This window comes from Lemur catta, chromosome 11, assembly GCF_020740605.2.
Source record: "Lemur catta isolate mLemCat1 chromosome 11, mLemCat1.pri, whole genome shotgun sequence".
Taxonomy (NCBI): Eukaryota; Metazoa; Chordata; class Mammalia; order Primates; family Lemuridae; genus Lemur; species Lemur catta.
The window spans coordinates 40,353,301-40,371,748 of NC_059138.1; the positions used below are offsets into that span (position 1 = coordinate 40,353,301).

At 37.6% G+C, this 18,448-nt stretch overlaps 1 protein-coding gene across 1 annotated transcript in view; it reads left to right on the forward strand.

Annotated features, from left to right (window-relative positions):
- FBXL13 (F-box and leucine rich repeat protein 13) overlaps window positions 1–18,448 on the forward strand; it is a 183,267-nt gene that overhangs the window by 107,797 nt on the left and 57,022 nt on the right. The window contains exons 13-15 of the mRNA XM_045564287.1: window positions 15,023–15,121; window positions 15,654–15,771; window positions 15,876–16,038. Of these exons, the coding sequence (XP_045420243.1) occupies window positions 15,023–15,121; window positions 15,654–15,771; window positions 15,876–16,038 (380 nt within the window). The remainder of the gene's footprint in view (window positions 1–15,022; window positions 15,122–15,653; window positions 15,772–15,875; window positions 16,039–18,448) is intronic.

Genomic DNA, 18,448 nt, shown 5'->3' on the forward strand with positions numbered 1-18,448 from the left:
ATTTGTCCTTTTAATAATTCAATAGAAGTTTAAGTGTCAGGCACTTTTTCAGGCACTAGAAATTGTGCCATTTGAGACTGAGCTGCTTTAGGCCCACTGGAAGCAAAAACTGGGCTCATTATGAAGCATGGATATCTTAGGAATGCCTACTGCTGTAGCTGCATAATGAACCCTTGAAGCTTGGATGTTACGCTTCTGAGAGACTTAAAGTTCTTTGATAAGGTTCTGTCTACCTCCCTAACTCTGGGTGTGGTACAAAAATGGCTTCAAAGAAGGAAAATTGATGATTCACATATATTTTTTTAAAGGTTTTCCCCTCTCTAAGTAAGAGGTTCTATCTTGGAAACTAGAAATCTATTTTCTTTTTATAAATTTGGAATTTTGCACTAGGAAGTTATATGTTAATATATCTGACCAAGAAAAAAGATCCTAATAAAAAAAAGACTTGAGGATAGGCGCTTACACCTAAATGCTTTTCACTGGTGTTTGTTGCGTGCCTGCTGCAAACTTGGCACTGTCATGAATAAAACAGCATCCCTTGTCTTTCCAGAGCTCTGGATTAACATAAACAAAATATGTGAAGGACTAAACTGTTATGTAGTCACTGCTGCCTAAAAAAGGAAAAGTTTATTTCTTCAATATTGTGAAGAATTTTAACCATACTTTTTAGAAAAAAAAAGTGATGGAGAGCTGCAATGAAAAGTGAAAATCAATTTCATATGTTCTAGAAGTACTCTACATTCTTTTGGGATTGGATAAATACCCCAGGTACATTAAGTAACACGAATGATTTTCTAATGAGTATCAAAACTTGCAAATGTACCTGCATGTCATCATCCTTGATGTAGTTGAGGCGGTGCCTTTGCTGTTTCTTTTCAAAAAAGCCTCTGCTCATAATCAGCCCCAAATCAGGGTAAGGCTCCTCCAGTGAGTTCTTTTAGTATCCATTGCAAGCCTCTAGCCTTACATTTGTCACTTTGAATTATCTTGTTTTACTTTTAAAAATCTTTGATTTTTTTTCTTGTTACTTGTTAAACTCATAAGAATTTGAAAATATATACAAGAAAAAAGAAGAAAAATTGAAAAAATACCAGCAATTTCACCATTCAGGAATAATAAATTCCATTAGTATTTTGGGGTATAGCTTTCTAGTCTTTTTTCTATGTGTCTATACTTCTTTTAAGCTAAAATGGATTATATGGTACACGTACCTTTTATTTAATATTCTATAAAGTGACCATCTCTCTATTTTATTAAATATTTTTCTGTAACTTACTTTTAGTACCTATATATTAATAGTATTTCATTATATCAAAAAATAAACCATTCATTATTAGCCTACTGTTTTTTGCCATCATAAAGAACTTGTGAGGAAAATTTTTGTAGCCATGTCTTTGCATACATCTATGTAGTTTTTTAGTATAAATTTTTAGAAATGAAACAGGGAATATAGTTATTTTTAAGGTTATCCATACTCTACAAAGGTAGTCAACTTACACTTACCATCAATATAAAATAATGTCTAGTATCTTCACAAATATATTACAGTATATAAAAAACTTTTGTCAATTTGACATTGGAAATGACATTTTGTATTTTCAGTTTACATTTCTTTGATTACTTGTGAAGTTAAATGATATACAGCGCCTAACACATTCCAGTAGGCTGCCACTGTTAACATGTTTTTCAAATTAAACATTTTCTTTCAGAGGCTGAGTGTAAAACATTCTTTATATTTTCCGAAGAAAAAGGATTGACATCTATTTAACAAAAATTCTGATTTTGTTCAAAATCAGTTGAACAAATTTAATTCCTTTGCTTTTATATTTACTATTCCCTTAAAGTTACCAAATCTAGGCTTTTGGGAAGAACTTTTGGAGACATTAAATGGTTTCATCATGTAGAGAAAGTACTCTTTCCCTTGTTTGTTTTTTATCTATGGTCTGGGAGACATTTGGTGACAGTATTGAGTACCTGGAAGATTCTGAATGGTTCTACTAGGGTCACATGCCCTTCCTAGACAAATCCTAACCACTAATGTAACTTCTCATTGGTTAGGCCAGAATCAAATGACCAGTAGCCATGGGAAAATAATAATACCAGTACTCTAATAATAGTAGCTAAGGGTTAGCGAGCATTTACTATGTGCCAGCCACTGTTGTAAACATCTTATACTTATCGAATAATTTCCTTCACATGACATACCTATGAGGTAGGTACTAGTATATTACCCATTTCATAGATAAGGAAATTGAGGTATGAAGTGGGGTATACTTCCCTACTCAGGATGACAAACTAGTAAATGGCAAACTCAAGATTAGTATGCAGGTGCCCTAGAACCTGTGCTTTGAATTCCTATGGTGTTTTGCTCTCAGGGTGCTGTGACAGTCCCCCAGAACCACATGGGATGGGAGAGGGTTGGATATTGATGTGCAAAGGAAAACTGCCAGTATCTCATGTGATTATTCCTCAGTTTCACTTATTGAACTAAAGTGAAGTCAAGTATTAAGTCAAGTATTCAATAAATATCCAAAAAGTTTCCACTATGAGTCAGGCCACACATCACTCCTTGGGGGGTAGAGAATAATATGGACCCTATAGCACAATATCATTTATAACAATTAAAATGCATAATATAAGAACCACAATATAGGAATACAAGGATACATAGAGATTTAAAGAGCCATATAAAACAAATTAGAGGGGTTGCTTGTATGGGGGGGGAGAATAGGAGTGGGAAATGTGGTTTATTCCCAAAAGAATATATCTATATCTATATCTATACACACACACATATATATATTCTAGTATTTAATCATACTCCTTAGTTCATGGCACACTTTCATCATTGGTCTGAGCAAGGCCCCTCTCTTGTTTAATTTATTTCCTTTTATCCACATCTCCCACTCCTGCTCCCCTCCCCCTATATAAGCAACTTCTATTTGTATTATATGGCTCCTTAAATTTCTATGTATTCTTATATTCTCATATTGTGCATTTTAATTCTCATAAATGATATTGTGCTATAGGTCTTGCTCATCTTCTTAACTTCTAACATTATTTTTGAAAGTGCCTAAGTTGCCTCCTCTTCTCTCCAACCCCTTAATCATAGAGGGCCCCAGGGTTCGGTTCTTGATCCGCTTTCTTTCTCAGGCTACACCTGTTTCCTTGGTGGTCTCATCTTGTCTCATGGCTTTATATCACCTACAATAATGAACACACACACACATACATAATCATATATATACATATACATGCTCATACATAGATATGCATGTGTGTATATAGAAGTTTATATATAGATCATATGCATGATCTATATCTCCAACCCAGACTTTTATCACACATTTTAGGCTCTTATATCTTTTTTAAAAAAATCCCTGCTCTAAAAAATAACTACTTGCTCCACCCACAGCCTTCCCCATCTCAGTTAATGGCATCTCCATCTTTATAGTTGCTTAGGCTAAAATCTTGGTATCATCTGTTATACATTGAATTAGGTCCCCCAAAATCACATGTTGAAGTCTTAGCCCCAGTAATGCCTCAGAACATGATCTTATTTGGAAATAAGGTTGTTGCAGGTGTAATTAGTTAAGATGAAGGCACTAAGTTTAGGCCCTAATCCAGTATGACTGATGTGCTTATACAAGAGGGAAGTTTGGACACACACAAGCGTACAGAGAGAATGCTATGTGAACATGAAGACAGCCATGTATAACCCAAGGAGAGAGGCCTGGAACAGATCCTTCCTGCATAGTCCTCACCAGGAACCAATTCTGTCAACACCTTTATCTCAGACTTCAAGCCTCCAGAACTGTGAGACAATAAATTTCTGTTGTTTAAGCCACCCAGTTTGTAGTACTGTATTATAGCAGACCTAGCAAACTAAGACATCATCCTTGCCTTGACTCTTTGCTCTCTCTCTCTCCTCCCACATCCACTCTGATAGGAAGTGCAGTTGACTATTCCTGTAGAATCTAAGGAGGATCTGACCACTCCTCACCTTCTCCCCAGCCCACATTACCATCATCTCTTGCCTGGCTATTGTGATAGCCTCCTAATTGGTCTCCCTACCTCCCCTGCCTCCTACAAGTCTGCTTTTAACAGAATATCTAGAATCATCCTTTTAAAACCCAAGTCAGCCTCCTTCCTCTGCTCAGACACCTGGCAAGGCTTCCTATTCACTTAATTAAAGAAAAGCCTTGGAAGGACATACAATGCCCTGAGAAACCTACCCCATCCTCCAATTGCCCCTCTGACATCATTTCCTGTAATTCTCCCTCTTGCCAACCTGCTCCAGCCACACTGGCTTCCTTGCTGTTCTTCAAAGTCACAAGCAAGCTCGTACCTTAGGGTTTGCACACTGGCTGTTCCCCTCCCTGGAATTCTTTCTGCAGATATCTGTATGGTTTGCTTCCTTTAAATCTTTCCTCAAATATCCCCATGAAAGAATGGATAAAAAGGCACCAGAGAAAATGCTCCAAAATGACCCCCATTAGTTCCCTGTTCATTTCAGAGCTCTATAAAATATGTTTTTGTTTCTTTCAGAATCTCAAAAATATGGATAGGATTAAGGGTTTTAAAGGGCAGCACAAAGCTATCCTACTTGTACGTGAGAAAGTGCCAATTGGGAGGGCAATGATTTTTGGTTCTCCTTTCCTTTATCCTCTGCTTTTTTTGTGTCAAGGATGCTCCCACTGACATCATCATGGCGTGGCCACTTTCCCTACAGATTCATATATCTCCAACTGTGTGCAACAACGGGTGATGGCATGGAAGCCAGGCACGGAAGAACCACAGACGTGCTGGGAAGGAAGGCTGAGACCCAGCCAAACTAAGGCTGAAACACAAATGCCTAGAAACTAACAACTCTGCATGTGGAATGGCAGAAGCCAGATAAAGAGTGGGGAGTTTAGACTAAGTTTCAGATTTATATGTTCACATTTAGGATAGTTCAACCAGACAGTAGGAGAGCTTGCTGTAGGGGTTTCTGCCTTTGTGCCTCCCTGTTCATTTCCTGCCTCAGTTGTTCCACTAGGTTCACCTTTTGCTCTCTGCCTAGACACCCCCATACTATCCCTTTCTTCCATTCTCCAGGTTAACTTGCACTTACCCTTCAAGGCTCTGCTCAATCACAACCTTCTCTAGAAAGGCCTTGCTAACCCCTCCCTCACCCATCCCAAGCTTGGTTATGACCCCTCTCCTGTATGTTCTGCTGTCACTGCACTTTTCACAAAGCATTCTCTGTGTATTCAATTATCTGTTTTTGTCTGCTTCCCTCCCTATTGTGAGCTTTTGATGACAGGGATGGTGCCTTATATATCTGTGTATCTGTATCCTTAGGATACAGTATAATAACCTGGCACATAGAACTTTGATCAATGTTTGAGGAAGGAATGAATGAGACTGCAGCCAATTTCAGGGCATGGCCAGCCAGGTGATTCAGGTGGAAGCTTAGGATTCCTGTTTGGTAGCTGAGAAGTTGTCAACTTGCTAAAGCAAGCTTTGATGATCTCTCCTTGGTAAGGGTTGAATCTGAAAATTCTCTAAATTTACAGGAAGGAGAGAGCCTAGGAAACTATGAAATATTAAAGTGAAAGTGTTTTTTCAACAATTGTATTTTAATCACTATGTACAAATCAACAAAAATGAAAAGGACAGCAACCCAGGAATGTTCAAATGATCCTAATATTCAGTACAATAATAATGGTTTATCAGTTCTTGTGCTATCAAATCTCTCTAGGGACCCACAAACTTAAAGGTAGGCTGCACAAACTGCAAACTGAAAGACTCCAAGGTCATTTCAGTTCTTTCTAGGCTACGTAAATTACAACTTCCCCTTTCAGAGAGGGAGAGATCATGGAAGGCCTTACTTGTTCTCCCCTGGGATTTGTGGTGAAGGCTGGAGAAAGCCACACAGGCATGTCCAGGAATGAATGCACTAGCCAAACTGGATGGAGATTGCATAAGCAAAGCATGAGTGGGAAGAAATTTCATAATCTCTTCTCTTTCCTCCCCTGTTCTTTTCTTTTCCTTTCCCTTCCCTTCCCCTTTCCTTTTCCTTTCCCCTTTCCCCTCCTCCTCCCTATCACTTTTCTCCTCTCCCCCACCCTTCTTTCTTTATTTCCATGAAAGTAGAAGGCAGTGAGATGATGAAAGGAGCCCAAGACCTTGGATCTTGTCCTTGCTATGCCGCTAACCAATTGTGCAACCCTGGACAGTTACTTGGTTTTTCTGCCTCAGTTTCCTCATCTGTAAAATGGCTAGTCTGGGCTAGATAATTTCTTAGGATTATCAGCTTTAGGATTTTGTGCTTCTGTGTGGTGACTAACCAAGATAACCAAAGAAGGAGCAAGATTGGAGAAAAAGAATAAATGAATTTTAGTTTGGAAATGCCAAATTTGAGGTTCCTATGATACATCTGGATGTAAATGATAAGTAAAAACAGAAGCAGAAGTAGAAGTCTGGTCCTTGGAACAGAGCTGGGAGTAGTGGTATAGATATGGGAGTCTTTCAATAAGGGTTATCTCCATATTATTTTCCACAGAGGTTGTACTAGTTTGCTGTCCCACCAGCAGTGTATGAGTGTTCCTATCTTTCCGCATCCATGCCAACATTTATTGTTTTGGGACTTTTTGATAAAAGCCATTCTCACTGGAGTTAAGTGATATCCCATTGTGGTTTTGATTTGCATTTCCCTGAAGATTAGAGATGTTGAGCATTTTTTCATATATTTGTTGGCCATTAGTCTATCTTCTTTTGAAAAGTTTCTGTTCATGTCCTTTGCCCACTTTTTAATGGGATTGTTTGATTTTTTTCTTGCTGATTTTTCTGAGTTCTATATAGATTCTAGTTATCAGCCCTTTATCAGATGTGTAGCATGTGAATATTTTCTCCCATTATGTAGGTTGTCTGTTTGCTTTCGTGATAGTTTCCTTGGCTGTGCAGAAGCTTTTTAATTTGATCAGGTCCCATGTATTTATTTTTGTTGTTGCTGTGATTGCCTTTGGGGTCTTATTCACAAATTGTTTGCCTAGGCCAATGTCTATAAGAGTTTTTCCAACATTTTCTTCTAGAATTCTTATGGTTTTCTGCCTTAGATTTAAGTCTGTTACCCACTGTGAGTTGATTTTTATGAGAGGTGAGAGGTATGGATACTGTTTCAGTCTTCTACATGAGGCTATCCAATTTTCCCAGCACCATTTCTTGAATAAGGATTCTTTTCCCCAGCGTATGTTTTGTCTGCTTTTTCAAAGATTATATTGCTATATGAGGATGGTTTTATATTTGGATTCTCAGTTCTGTTCCATTGGTCTATGTCTCTGTTCTTGTGCCAGTACCATGCTGTTTTAATTACTATAGCCTTGTAGTATAGCTTGAAGTAATATGGAAATACCTCAAAGAGCTAAAAGTAGAACAACCATTTGATCCAGCAATCCCATTACTGGGCATCTACCCAAAGGAAAAACAGACATTCTACAAAAAAGACATCTGCACTAGAATGTTTATAGCAGCACAATTCACAATTGCAAAGATGTGGAAACAACCCAAGTGCCTATCAATACATGAGTAGATTAATAAAATGTGGTATATGTATACCATGGAGTTCTACTCAGCCACAAAAAACAATGGTGATCTAGCACCTCTTGTATTATCCTGGATAGAGCTGGAGCCCATTCTACTAAGTGAAGTATCACAAGAATGGAAAAACAAGCACCACATGTACTCACCATCAAATTGGTATTAACTGATCAACACTTACGTGCACATATAGTAGTAACATTCATCAGGTGTCAGGCAGATGGGAGGGGGAGGAGGGAATGGAATATTCACATTTAATGGGTGCAGTGTGTACCATCTGGGGGATGAACACACTTGAAGCTCTGACTTGGGTGGGGCAAAGGCAATATATGTAACCTAAACATTTGTACCCACTCCCGTAATATGCTGAAATTAAAAAAATGAAAAAAAAATAAGGGTTAATTTGGATAAAAAGAGTTTTGTGGCCAGCTAAACCAGTTGTGAATGAGCAGATTATGTATCAAAACCAATTGGTTACAGTTAAATTCAAAATTATAATGCATTTACATCTGGTTGATTCCATTTTCCTTTATTCCATGGAATAACAAAAGATGGGAACAGCCCTGCTTTTTAGTGTTGGTTGAATTCTGTAGTGTGAATGGTGTCAGCGTGGCCTATTTTAAGCTTCCTATTCAGGTCACTGAATAGGAAGTTGGGAAGTGATGTGTAGTGGCTCACCATTATGTAATAATTTCACCATAGAGATTACAATAGACATAAATATCCTTAAGAACATAGATAATGGTAACTCTATCTAAATAACAAAAATAATACTTTTAATAATGAGAAAGTGATATTTTGAGTGTGTACTACCTTTGTTTTTTAATATAATTTATTTAATTTTAAGTTTATATGATTTAATTTTTTAAATGACTGTGTTTAACAATGGGCTTGCAGAGTTGTTGAACACTTAACAATCTGCTCTCACAAGTGTATTAGCTAGCTCCACACAGCTCTGAAAGTGATGCTAAGACAGGGTAAGTAACTTGCCTCAGGTCACACAGAAAATGTCTAGGTGAAGATTAGAACCTTGATCCACCTAATTTTGAAGACCAGGCTGGTAACTACTAGACCATCATTTATAAAACTGTAGAGTTCTATACTGCATATAGTTTTAAAAAATGTTGCATTTTGTATTTGAAAAAATATTATGTGGTCTTAAAGGTCATTTAATAAGGAGTGGAAAAGCAGTCAAGGGTCAAAAAAATCACAGTGAAATTCCTGCTTTTCTGGGTCAGTTCTTGTGCCTCAGTTTCCCTGTTAAAGGAATGCTTTGTGTCTTTTCTGAACCAGGCTTCAACCTATGTTTAAAAAATTGTAGAATTTATGAAAACCTTTTCATGTATCTTGTAAATAGGACTTACATAGATTTAAATGGTTGTTATGATTGTTAGTTTGAATATAACTCTATGCTGGCCATATTGAAAATAAAAATAAATAATAGCAACACCTATTGTTTGAGATCCACAGCTTAATTAATATCTTTGTAGGCAAAATGTATAAGGATGTTTATTGTATTAAGCAGTAAAAATGAAACATCTGGCAACAATTTTTAGCTCTTGAAGAATCAGATGACAAAATGATGAGTCTCAGGGGACTAAGATCATATTTCCCACTCCTGAAAAAAAAGGTTGAAAAAATTTTTATGCTTTCTGAAAACCATACTTATTTTAGTTTCTTCTCTGTTCCCTGCTTGGGAAGTGACTTACACACAGAAATTCATGAACTGTTCACAAAACTCTATTTTGGTCTTGGGTCTAGGTGAAGCATGTGGTTAGAATTGTAGCTGTAAAGCCACCCTCTAGTTCAATAAATCGAGACAAACCAAGTAGCTCTGTGGATCATTGTGTTTTAAGAAGTATTATGGTTGTGATCCTCTCTCAGTTATTAACAAGATAAGCTCCATTATAATACAGGGAAACTATGAGCAATTTGGCCACGGGTGAAGGAAAAGAACCAGATAGTGTACTCTAGACAAGAATGACAAAGTTAAGGATGGGTCAGCCTGCTCTGGCAGATCGCAGCTCTGAGTCATGGTGCAGCGGGTGCACACAGAGCTGGCAAGTGTGCACGCCTGCCTGGCATCTGTGGGCTTCACTCATTTTGTGTCCTAGTTGCTCACACTGGAAAATTAAACCTTTTTTTGCGTGTTGGTTGACTAACGTTTTTAGGTAAATATGGCAATCTTTAACAACTGACCACATTGTCTGCCTTCCCCTTGGAACTTCTAAGCCTAATTTACGTTCTACAATTTGTTCAACAACTACTTGGTCTATTAAAAAATACTCTGTGCTAGGCATTGTGTTAAACAGTAAAGGATACAATGATGGCTAAGATGCTAAGTATTCCTTGTCAGGGATACTAGACATGTGTGCAGGTAACTATTGTATAAGGCAGAGGATACAAAATGCAGAGAGTGAGAGCTAAGGGCTTTGGTGCTCTGAGATGTAAGAGGAAGAAATAGGTCTATCTGAGGTGACTAGGGAGGGCTACGAGGAAGAAGTGCATTAGTGAACAGATAGGATTAAAGACCATAGAGGTGGGGATGGCCATGAGGAATATATAGACCTGGGTCCTACAGGATCATCCAAAGAGAGAGGTTAGACCTTAAGAGAGACAATAACCAGGGCTCTATTTCTGTCCCTACAGAGGACACAATATTTGAGAGCCTATCAAACTCTCTTAGCACAGCCCCTGGGAAGTGTTGCTACTGAAGATGTTTGTGGTGCATTTGAATGTAATAAAACAGAATTTTCCATAACGTTTTTGGGAAAAGCATTATTTTTCTCTCCAACAATTCACTCTACTTGCTAAGCTAGGTTCCTTTGAGGTCACTAAGAGGTCATGAAGAATATATGGACATGACTAAAGTCATCACATTACCCATTAGTCATTGGATACACTGCTGTGAGAATGAGAGAAATAGCTGGAAGTGGTACAGGAACACAGCATGGGCCATGTCTATCTCAGATCGATATTTCTAGCTGCTATGGAGGGTCTGGCTCTGCAGATATGTCTTTCCTGTGTTGCTGAGCTAACTAATTCAGAGACATTGTAGAGAAGGAGTGGAAAATGGAAGCTTGGTAAGATGTTATCATCCCTGTGGGTAAGTCCCTTCCTTCTTTTTATGACCTTGGAGCAGCCAAGAGGGATCTGAGCTAGTCCTTGGTACGTATTAGCACTTTGGGCTTCAGTGAGTGTGTGGCTCACTGACAACTCATTTCCTTCACAGACAAGTCTGTCTGGCCATGCTGATGGGTGAGACCCACCCAGAGGCAGCTGGAGAGAACTTTCCTGTGATCACCAAAGTTCCTTTGCCCCTATCAGCAGCAGTAGCTGTCTGCTAGGACTTGAAGTTGGACATCATTGGCGAGGCCAATTTCCCCAACTTCCTAAAAAATGGGGGCTTAACCAGGGCTCCAGTTGGTGTCAAAATAGAAGCCAAAATAACTTCACAACTAAATAGAGATCAGATGCCAGGTATTGTCAAAATCCTATACAGAAAATGCACAGATATCAGCTGTGATAAGGCCTGGAATTTTAACATGGTAAAATATTTTGCTTTTTTTCTTTGGAGAGGAATTTTTAATTTCAGACTCATATCTCCATTATTTCAGTGAGGAAAAAGGACAGCTAATCGTTGCTTGGCCTAAAAGGTTCTGGCAGGAATATTTGAGTCATAAAATGTTAGCTAAACATCTTTTTGGATATTCTAATATAAACTATGTGGGGAACTGAGCACTTCATGCCAGGACAAAGCTTAAAAGCCCCTTCTCAGAGAGGGCCCCCACCTTTCTGGATACTAATCTTGCCAGTTGATAGCACCAAGTTTTTGTCTGTGTTGCAAGGAATCACCCAGCTGTGGCTGCTTTTTGCTATCATTTTTTTCCCCTTGCTCAGGAATTTTTGTCATGAATGCAAGAAAGAAAAATTTGTTTGTTTGTTTTATGGAAGCCATTATTAGAGATACTAGTGCTAGGGTAATGGACCAGGGTCTGGGATAAAGGGAAGGAACTTAGAAGCGGTGTCCAACAGCAGTTCTCATCCCTGGAGTTCTGTGTCATAATGGGAATTGGTGGCCTCTAGCCCTGGCTCTGCCACTGCTGTGTGACTCAAGACCATTCATCCATTCAACACTTAAGGAGCACCCATTCTGTGTCAAACACTATGTTCAGCACTGCGGACACATTGTGAGGAATAAAGAACCTGTTCTCCAAACCCAGGGCTTCCCTGAATACCATTCCTATATGTTTGCAATGTGAGGACTGCACCAGAGTGAGCTCTCAAGGCCCTCTACCCCTAGTTCTTGATTCTTTACTTCTCTGTGGGAGCAAAATGTTCCCAGAAGTACGATAACAGAAAAAGTGGTACCCAATATTACATGCCAGACATTGTGCTAACTAACCACTTTTATATACATTGCCTCATTTTGTTTTCTCAAGAATCTCCTAAAATAGATATTTTAATGTTCATTTTATAGATGATAAAACTAAGAATCAGAGAGGTTGAGCTGCCTTTTGTTATAAGTGAGAAAAAGGCAGAACCAGACTCAAACCTAGGCCGGCTAACAACCCCAAACCCATCATTCCTCTCACCTCTGTTGATGTTTCATATGCTCTTTCATCTCCCCTGGACTTTGCTATAGGAGTACTCATGAAAAATTTACTTCATCCAACCAATTTTTCTTTTAAACTATATCATGAGCTCAGTTATTCTCCTAAAACATTATGCATAGTAACTGTATTACACCCCATGATAATGGACTGCCATAGTTTAAATACATTGTTCAGACTTTAGAATTAACATGTTTCCCAAAGTCTCTTTAGAAAAACTATTCAAGAATAATCTCACCCAAAGGTCTGGCATCTGTAGCAAAGCAAGCCTGCATGCTCAGCCACTGGTTTCAAGGGCTTCCCTTGGCTTTTTTTTTTTCTTTTTTATTTCAATGGCTACAAAATTCCCTTGGCTTTTGACTGGGCACTTGCATTATTACTGTCTGCTGGGTAGGAGAACCTACTGAATAGACATGTTTCTCAGAATTCATTCATACATTCTCCCATTTATTCATGTAATAATATTACTTAATTATCTGGTCAGTTGATGCTATAGGTACCCTTCTGGGATCTGGGGTTAGTTTAATAGCTAATCATAAAATTAATTGAATTGTAGTTATGATAATTACTTGGTGCTCTAAGTATATAACAAGACCGTGGCCTGCTCTAAGGGTCAGGGATACTTCCTGAGGAAATGATATTTGAGATGAGCACTGGTTGTCCTGAGGATGTGGCTCTAAGTTCCTTAACTTCTGGCTAGTCCTTTTTGAGTAGGTGATGGTTCTGATGACAGACCCTTGGCAGTCACCTTTACTGAGAGGTGGTTCACAGAAAGTCTCCAGAGGTTTCCCTAGAGGTCCACTGTAGCTGCTGCTCCCCGTTCTCCCTGTCATGCTGTTGTGGAGATGACTGTGAAGTGGAGTTCCCTCTTCTGTGTGGGTAGAGTCTCTGTTCCCACTACTGAATCTGAACACTATCTGATTTCCCATCCATGTCCGTTTGTTACAAGAAATGGAGCTTAAATAACAAGTTATTTTAAGGTAATTCATCATAGGCAAATATTTTAATCTTTGAATCAGTCATTATTTTGAACACTTTCTACCACTGCTGTTTCCATTAATGTGGATAATGTTAATTGAAAAGAAAGCAATTGGTATGACAAAGCTACAGTAATCAAAACAGTATGGCACTGGCATAAGGATAGCCATATAGACCAATGGAATAGAATTGAGAGTACAGAAGTAAGTCTATACATTTATGGCCAATTGATTTTCAAAAGGGGTGCCAAGACCATTCAATGGGGAATGAATACTTTCTTTAATAGTTGGTGCTGGGGCAACTATATATCCACATGCAAAAAAACCCTATACCATATACAAAAATTAACTCAAAATGGACCAATAACCTAAATATCAGAGCTAAAATGATAAAACTCTTTTGAAGAAAACGTTGAGAGTAAATCTTCATGACATTGGATATGGCAATGAATTCTTAGATATGACACCAAAAGCATAAACAACAACAAAAAACAGATGAATTGAACTTCATCAAAATTAAAAACTCTTATGTATCAAAGGACATTATTTTAAAAATGAGAAGACAGCCAACAGAATGGAAGACAATAGTTCCAAATCATACATCTAAAAAGTGTCTAGTATCCAGAATAAAGAATTCTTACAACTCAACAATAAAAAAGACAAACAATCCAATTAAAAAATAGGCAAAAAAATAGGAATACACATTTCCCCAAAGAAGATACACAAATGGTTAACAAGTACATGAAAAGATGATCATATCATTAGTCATTAAGGAGATGCAGATCAAAACCACAATGAGGTACCACTTCAAGCCCACTAGGAATTATTTTTTTTAATGGAAAATAAGTATTGGCAAAGATGTGGAGAAATTGGAACCCTCATAGATTGCAGGTGGGTATGTAAAATGGTGTTACAACTGTAGAAAACATTTTGGTGGTTCATTAAAAAGTTAAGTATAGAATTACTATATGACCTAGCAATTCTATTCCTAGGCATATACCCAAAAGAATTGGAAACTGATATTCAGACAAATAGATGTATGCCATGTTCATAGCAGCATTATTCAAAATATCCAAAAGATGGAAACAATCCAAATATCCATCAACAGATGAATGGATAAACAAAATGTGGTCTACTATCCATTGAATAGGATATTATTCAGCCATAAAAAAAGAGGATGAGGTGCTGATACATGTCACAATGCTCATGAACCTCAAAAACATTACACTAAGTGAAAGAACCCAGGTACAAAATGCTACATATTATATAATTCCATTTATATGAAATATTCAGAATAGGCAAATCCGTAGGGACAGAACACAGATTAGTGATGCCAGGGCCTGGGAGGAGACGAATATGGGGAGCAACTGCTTAATGGGTACAAGGTTTCCTTTTGGGCTGATGAAAATGTTTTGGAACTAGATACAGGTGGTGGTTGCACTACATTAGAAATGGTTAAATGACTTGTTGAAGTGGCTAATTTTTTTTAAATAAAACTTTTTAAGAGATGGGGTCTTGCTATTTTGCCCAGGCTGACCTCAAACTCCCAGGCTCAAGAGATCCTCCCATCTCAGCCTCCTGAGTAACTGGAATTACAGGTGCGTGCCCAGCACCCAGCTTAAGTGGTTAATTTTTAGTTATATGAATTTCACCTTAATAAAAATTAAATAATATAGAAAGAAATCAAGACTAGATTGATTCTTTCTCTCTTGTGTCTGCCATATTTTATGGTTAATTTTAAAACATAGTAACAAAATTATGACATACCTTTAGTTATTGCTACCCTGGGGTTTTATTAGATATCATGCTAATGAGTTCTCCCATCATTTTCACCTACTCTGTATTATCCAGATTTCAGTTCAAGGCTTCAAGAACATTGCGAATAGCTGCTCTGGAATTATGCATCTGACCATCAATGACATGCCAACTCTGACAGACAACTGTGTAAAAGTAGGTATTTGAAAAGTACATTTTCTTTTCAGTCGCATTAGATGGACACATATTCTACTGGCTTGAATTATTGAAAAATATGAATGAGTTTTTCATTTTAGTTATTTTTTAATAGTAAGAAAATCATTTAAAAATTTGCAAACACACATACGTATACCCCAAAAATATTTGAATCCTTAAGTACCCCAAGAAACCTTGTTTCACAGCTAGGGTATTTGTTCAGTGATGTTATAGCCTAAGCACAAACTTTAAGTTTAGTTTCTCATGTCAAGCTGCCAAATGTAGTGATGTTTTTCAGCATTACATGTTCTCATCTTTTCCCATACTCTTATTACATGATTTAATTCTAATTCTTCCGTATTACTCAAATGTAGGTATAAAATATATTGAAAAAATCTATTTTCTTTGAAAATAAGACAATTTAATAATGTGTCCATTTCTGAAAATATTGAGAGAGAAAAAAAATCTCATTACGTTGCCAAGCCTGCTCCATACCCTGTGGATAATTTAATCATCTTTTTTTCTCCTAAAGGCTTTGGTTGAAAAGTGCTTTCGTATTACATCAATAGTTTTCACTGGAGCACCACATATCTCCGATGGTGCTTTCAAAGCTCTTTCTACTTGCAACCTCAGAAAGATCCGATTTGAAGGTCTGTGATGTTAAAAATGTGGTTCAGCATTAATTTTTACTTTTACTCTCGAGGCATTACATATATACAATACTTGTCTTTTCTTCTGTTTTTATTTCAAACAGGAAATAAAAGGATTACTGACACATGCTTCAAATTTATGGGTAAGAATTTTCCAAATATGAATCACATTTACATGGTGGACTGCAAAGGAGTAACAGACAGTAGCCTCAGGGCGCTTTCACCTTTGAGGCAACTGACCATGCTGAATTTGGCAAATTGTGTAAGGTAATGAGTCATTCAGTCATATATGCAAGAAACATTGATTATATTGTATGTGCCAGGCCCTTTCCTCAAGAAGCTCATAGTTAGTGGGGTAAGCGCAAAAGTCAGGAGTTCAAGTGTTAATATAAAAGGTAAGTGCAGAATTCTGTGGTTATAAGGAGGGCCACCCAGCCCAGACTGATTATATGAGGGTCATGAAAATTGTCAAGGAAAGCTCAGGGTACAGGGAATCAGGGATCTGTGTGTAAGATTAAGTGAACTCACAGGAACACTTATGGGCTACCTTTCCTAGTGAGGTTCCCACAACTAGTTCAGTTAACAGGTTATTTTCCCATATGGACTTTCTGACTTGCTTATGAGGAACCAATCTTACTGAAGGTTTTCCTCTTGGGTATTGGTTATATTTCTCCTCTGTGTGGATTTTCTGACAAATGGACAATGGTGAAATCTTACTCAAACCCTTTCTTTAGCTGAGCCACTATTGGGCTGCTATCTTGGTATTTTCAGGATGGCAAAGATCAAATTCTTGCTGAAACCTCTCCCTCAATGGAAATCTCAGCCTCATACCTGTGTAGATTTCTTACAATCTTGTAGGGCCAGATGATAACAAAATAGCACTTGATCCACTGTGAAGCTGGCTAACATTTGGGAAAACACAAGACAAGTGAGAGTAATAAGCTAAGCTACACAATCTTAACCCATGTTCCCTATTATTAAAATGGGGGGGAGGTGCGGTGCAGCATGGGTCAGTAGGGGTCAGGGGAAACATAAGGATTAGAATGGGAAAAATATGGACTAGGAAATGAGGCCTCCAGCTAATAGCCAGCACAGAATTAAGGCCTCATGCCAACAGCCATGTAAGTGAGCTTGGAAGCAGACCCTTTGGCCTCAGTCAAGCCTTCAGATGACTGAAGCCCCAGCTCGCATCTTGACTGCAAGCTCATGAGAGACCTTGAGCTAGAACCGCTAGTCCACTTCCAAATCCTCGAGATCTAGAAACTGGGAGGTAATAAGTGTTTGCTATTTAAACTATAAAGTCTGGGTCAATTTGTGACATAGTGATAGATAATAGTGATACACACATATGCACACACACCAGACATACACATGGAGTGTGTGTGTGTGTGTGTGTGTCTATACAGATAATTATATCTGTATGAATCTGTGAAATTGAATTTAATTCTTGTATTTCCCTCAGGCTTCTGCAGATTAATTAATTTTAAATTAAATGGAAGTTTTCTGCTTCAGATATATAGTTGACAAGATACTTCAAAGGACTCTGTCAAAAACAATTCAGATCCTTGATGAAATACACTTTTAATACATTGCTGAGCCCATAAAGAATAAGAGAAATATCCAGTAGCCTGAAATCCCCTGATTCTGCACCACTCTCTTAATGAACAGGCTTGCTGAAGTCAATAGTGAATAGCATGCAAACATAAAAGGTCGGGCTGCTCTGAGCATAAATGTTGATGTCAACATTATCATTGAGGAATCAGTTCTCAGCAAGACTCAAAGTAGGGAAGCAGAATCTAAGACTTCTACAGGGTCTGGACCACTTCAAGGGGGACAAAGTGATCTCCAGGGGATAGTAACCAAGCTCCTGGAAGAAGTTAGCACAAAGCTTCTCTGGCTAGAGATTAAGATCAAATAAATAGGTGCTCACAACTTTTAAAAAAATCTGGTATGTAAAGAGCTTAGAATAGGTGCTCACAATTAAAGAGTGCCAAATGCACAAAAATAGGAGTCACCATGAGGAAAAGAAACCAGAAATGGCAAAATAAATTTGACCTTCAGATAATTCAGGTACAATTATCAGACACAGAATCTTAAGTAACTATATATGAAATTTTGACAAAATAAACAATGGAATTAGGAATATGATCAGACAATAAAATATCATAAAAGATAACTAGATTTATGTGAACAAATCAAAATTTTACAAATAAAAGAATATAGTTATTGAAATAAAGAAGCTCAATGGATTTTTGATCAGTATATTAGAACTCATGGAGGAGAAAAATATAGAGCTGGAAGATCACACTGAAGAAATGACAACAAAGATGAAAAAGATGAAAGTATAACATGTAGGGTAAAAAGACAGAGAAAGTTTAATATCAGAGTTTCAGATTTTAAAATTTATTTATAAGAGATATACCTCAAATAGTAAGTTGGAGAGTCAAAGAACATACATTTTTCTCAAATACCCATCAGTCCTTTAAAAAATGGACCATGTACAAAGTTTTAAAGCATGTTCCAGCAACTTTCAAACTAGTTTTATTAACAAGCTGTATTCTTTCACTACAAATCAATTAACTTAGGAATCAGCGACAAAACGATAAATTAAAAATACATATATGAGGCCGGGCACGGTGGCTTACATCTGTAATCCTAGCACTCTGGGAAGCCGAGG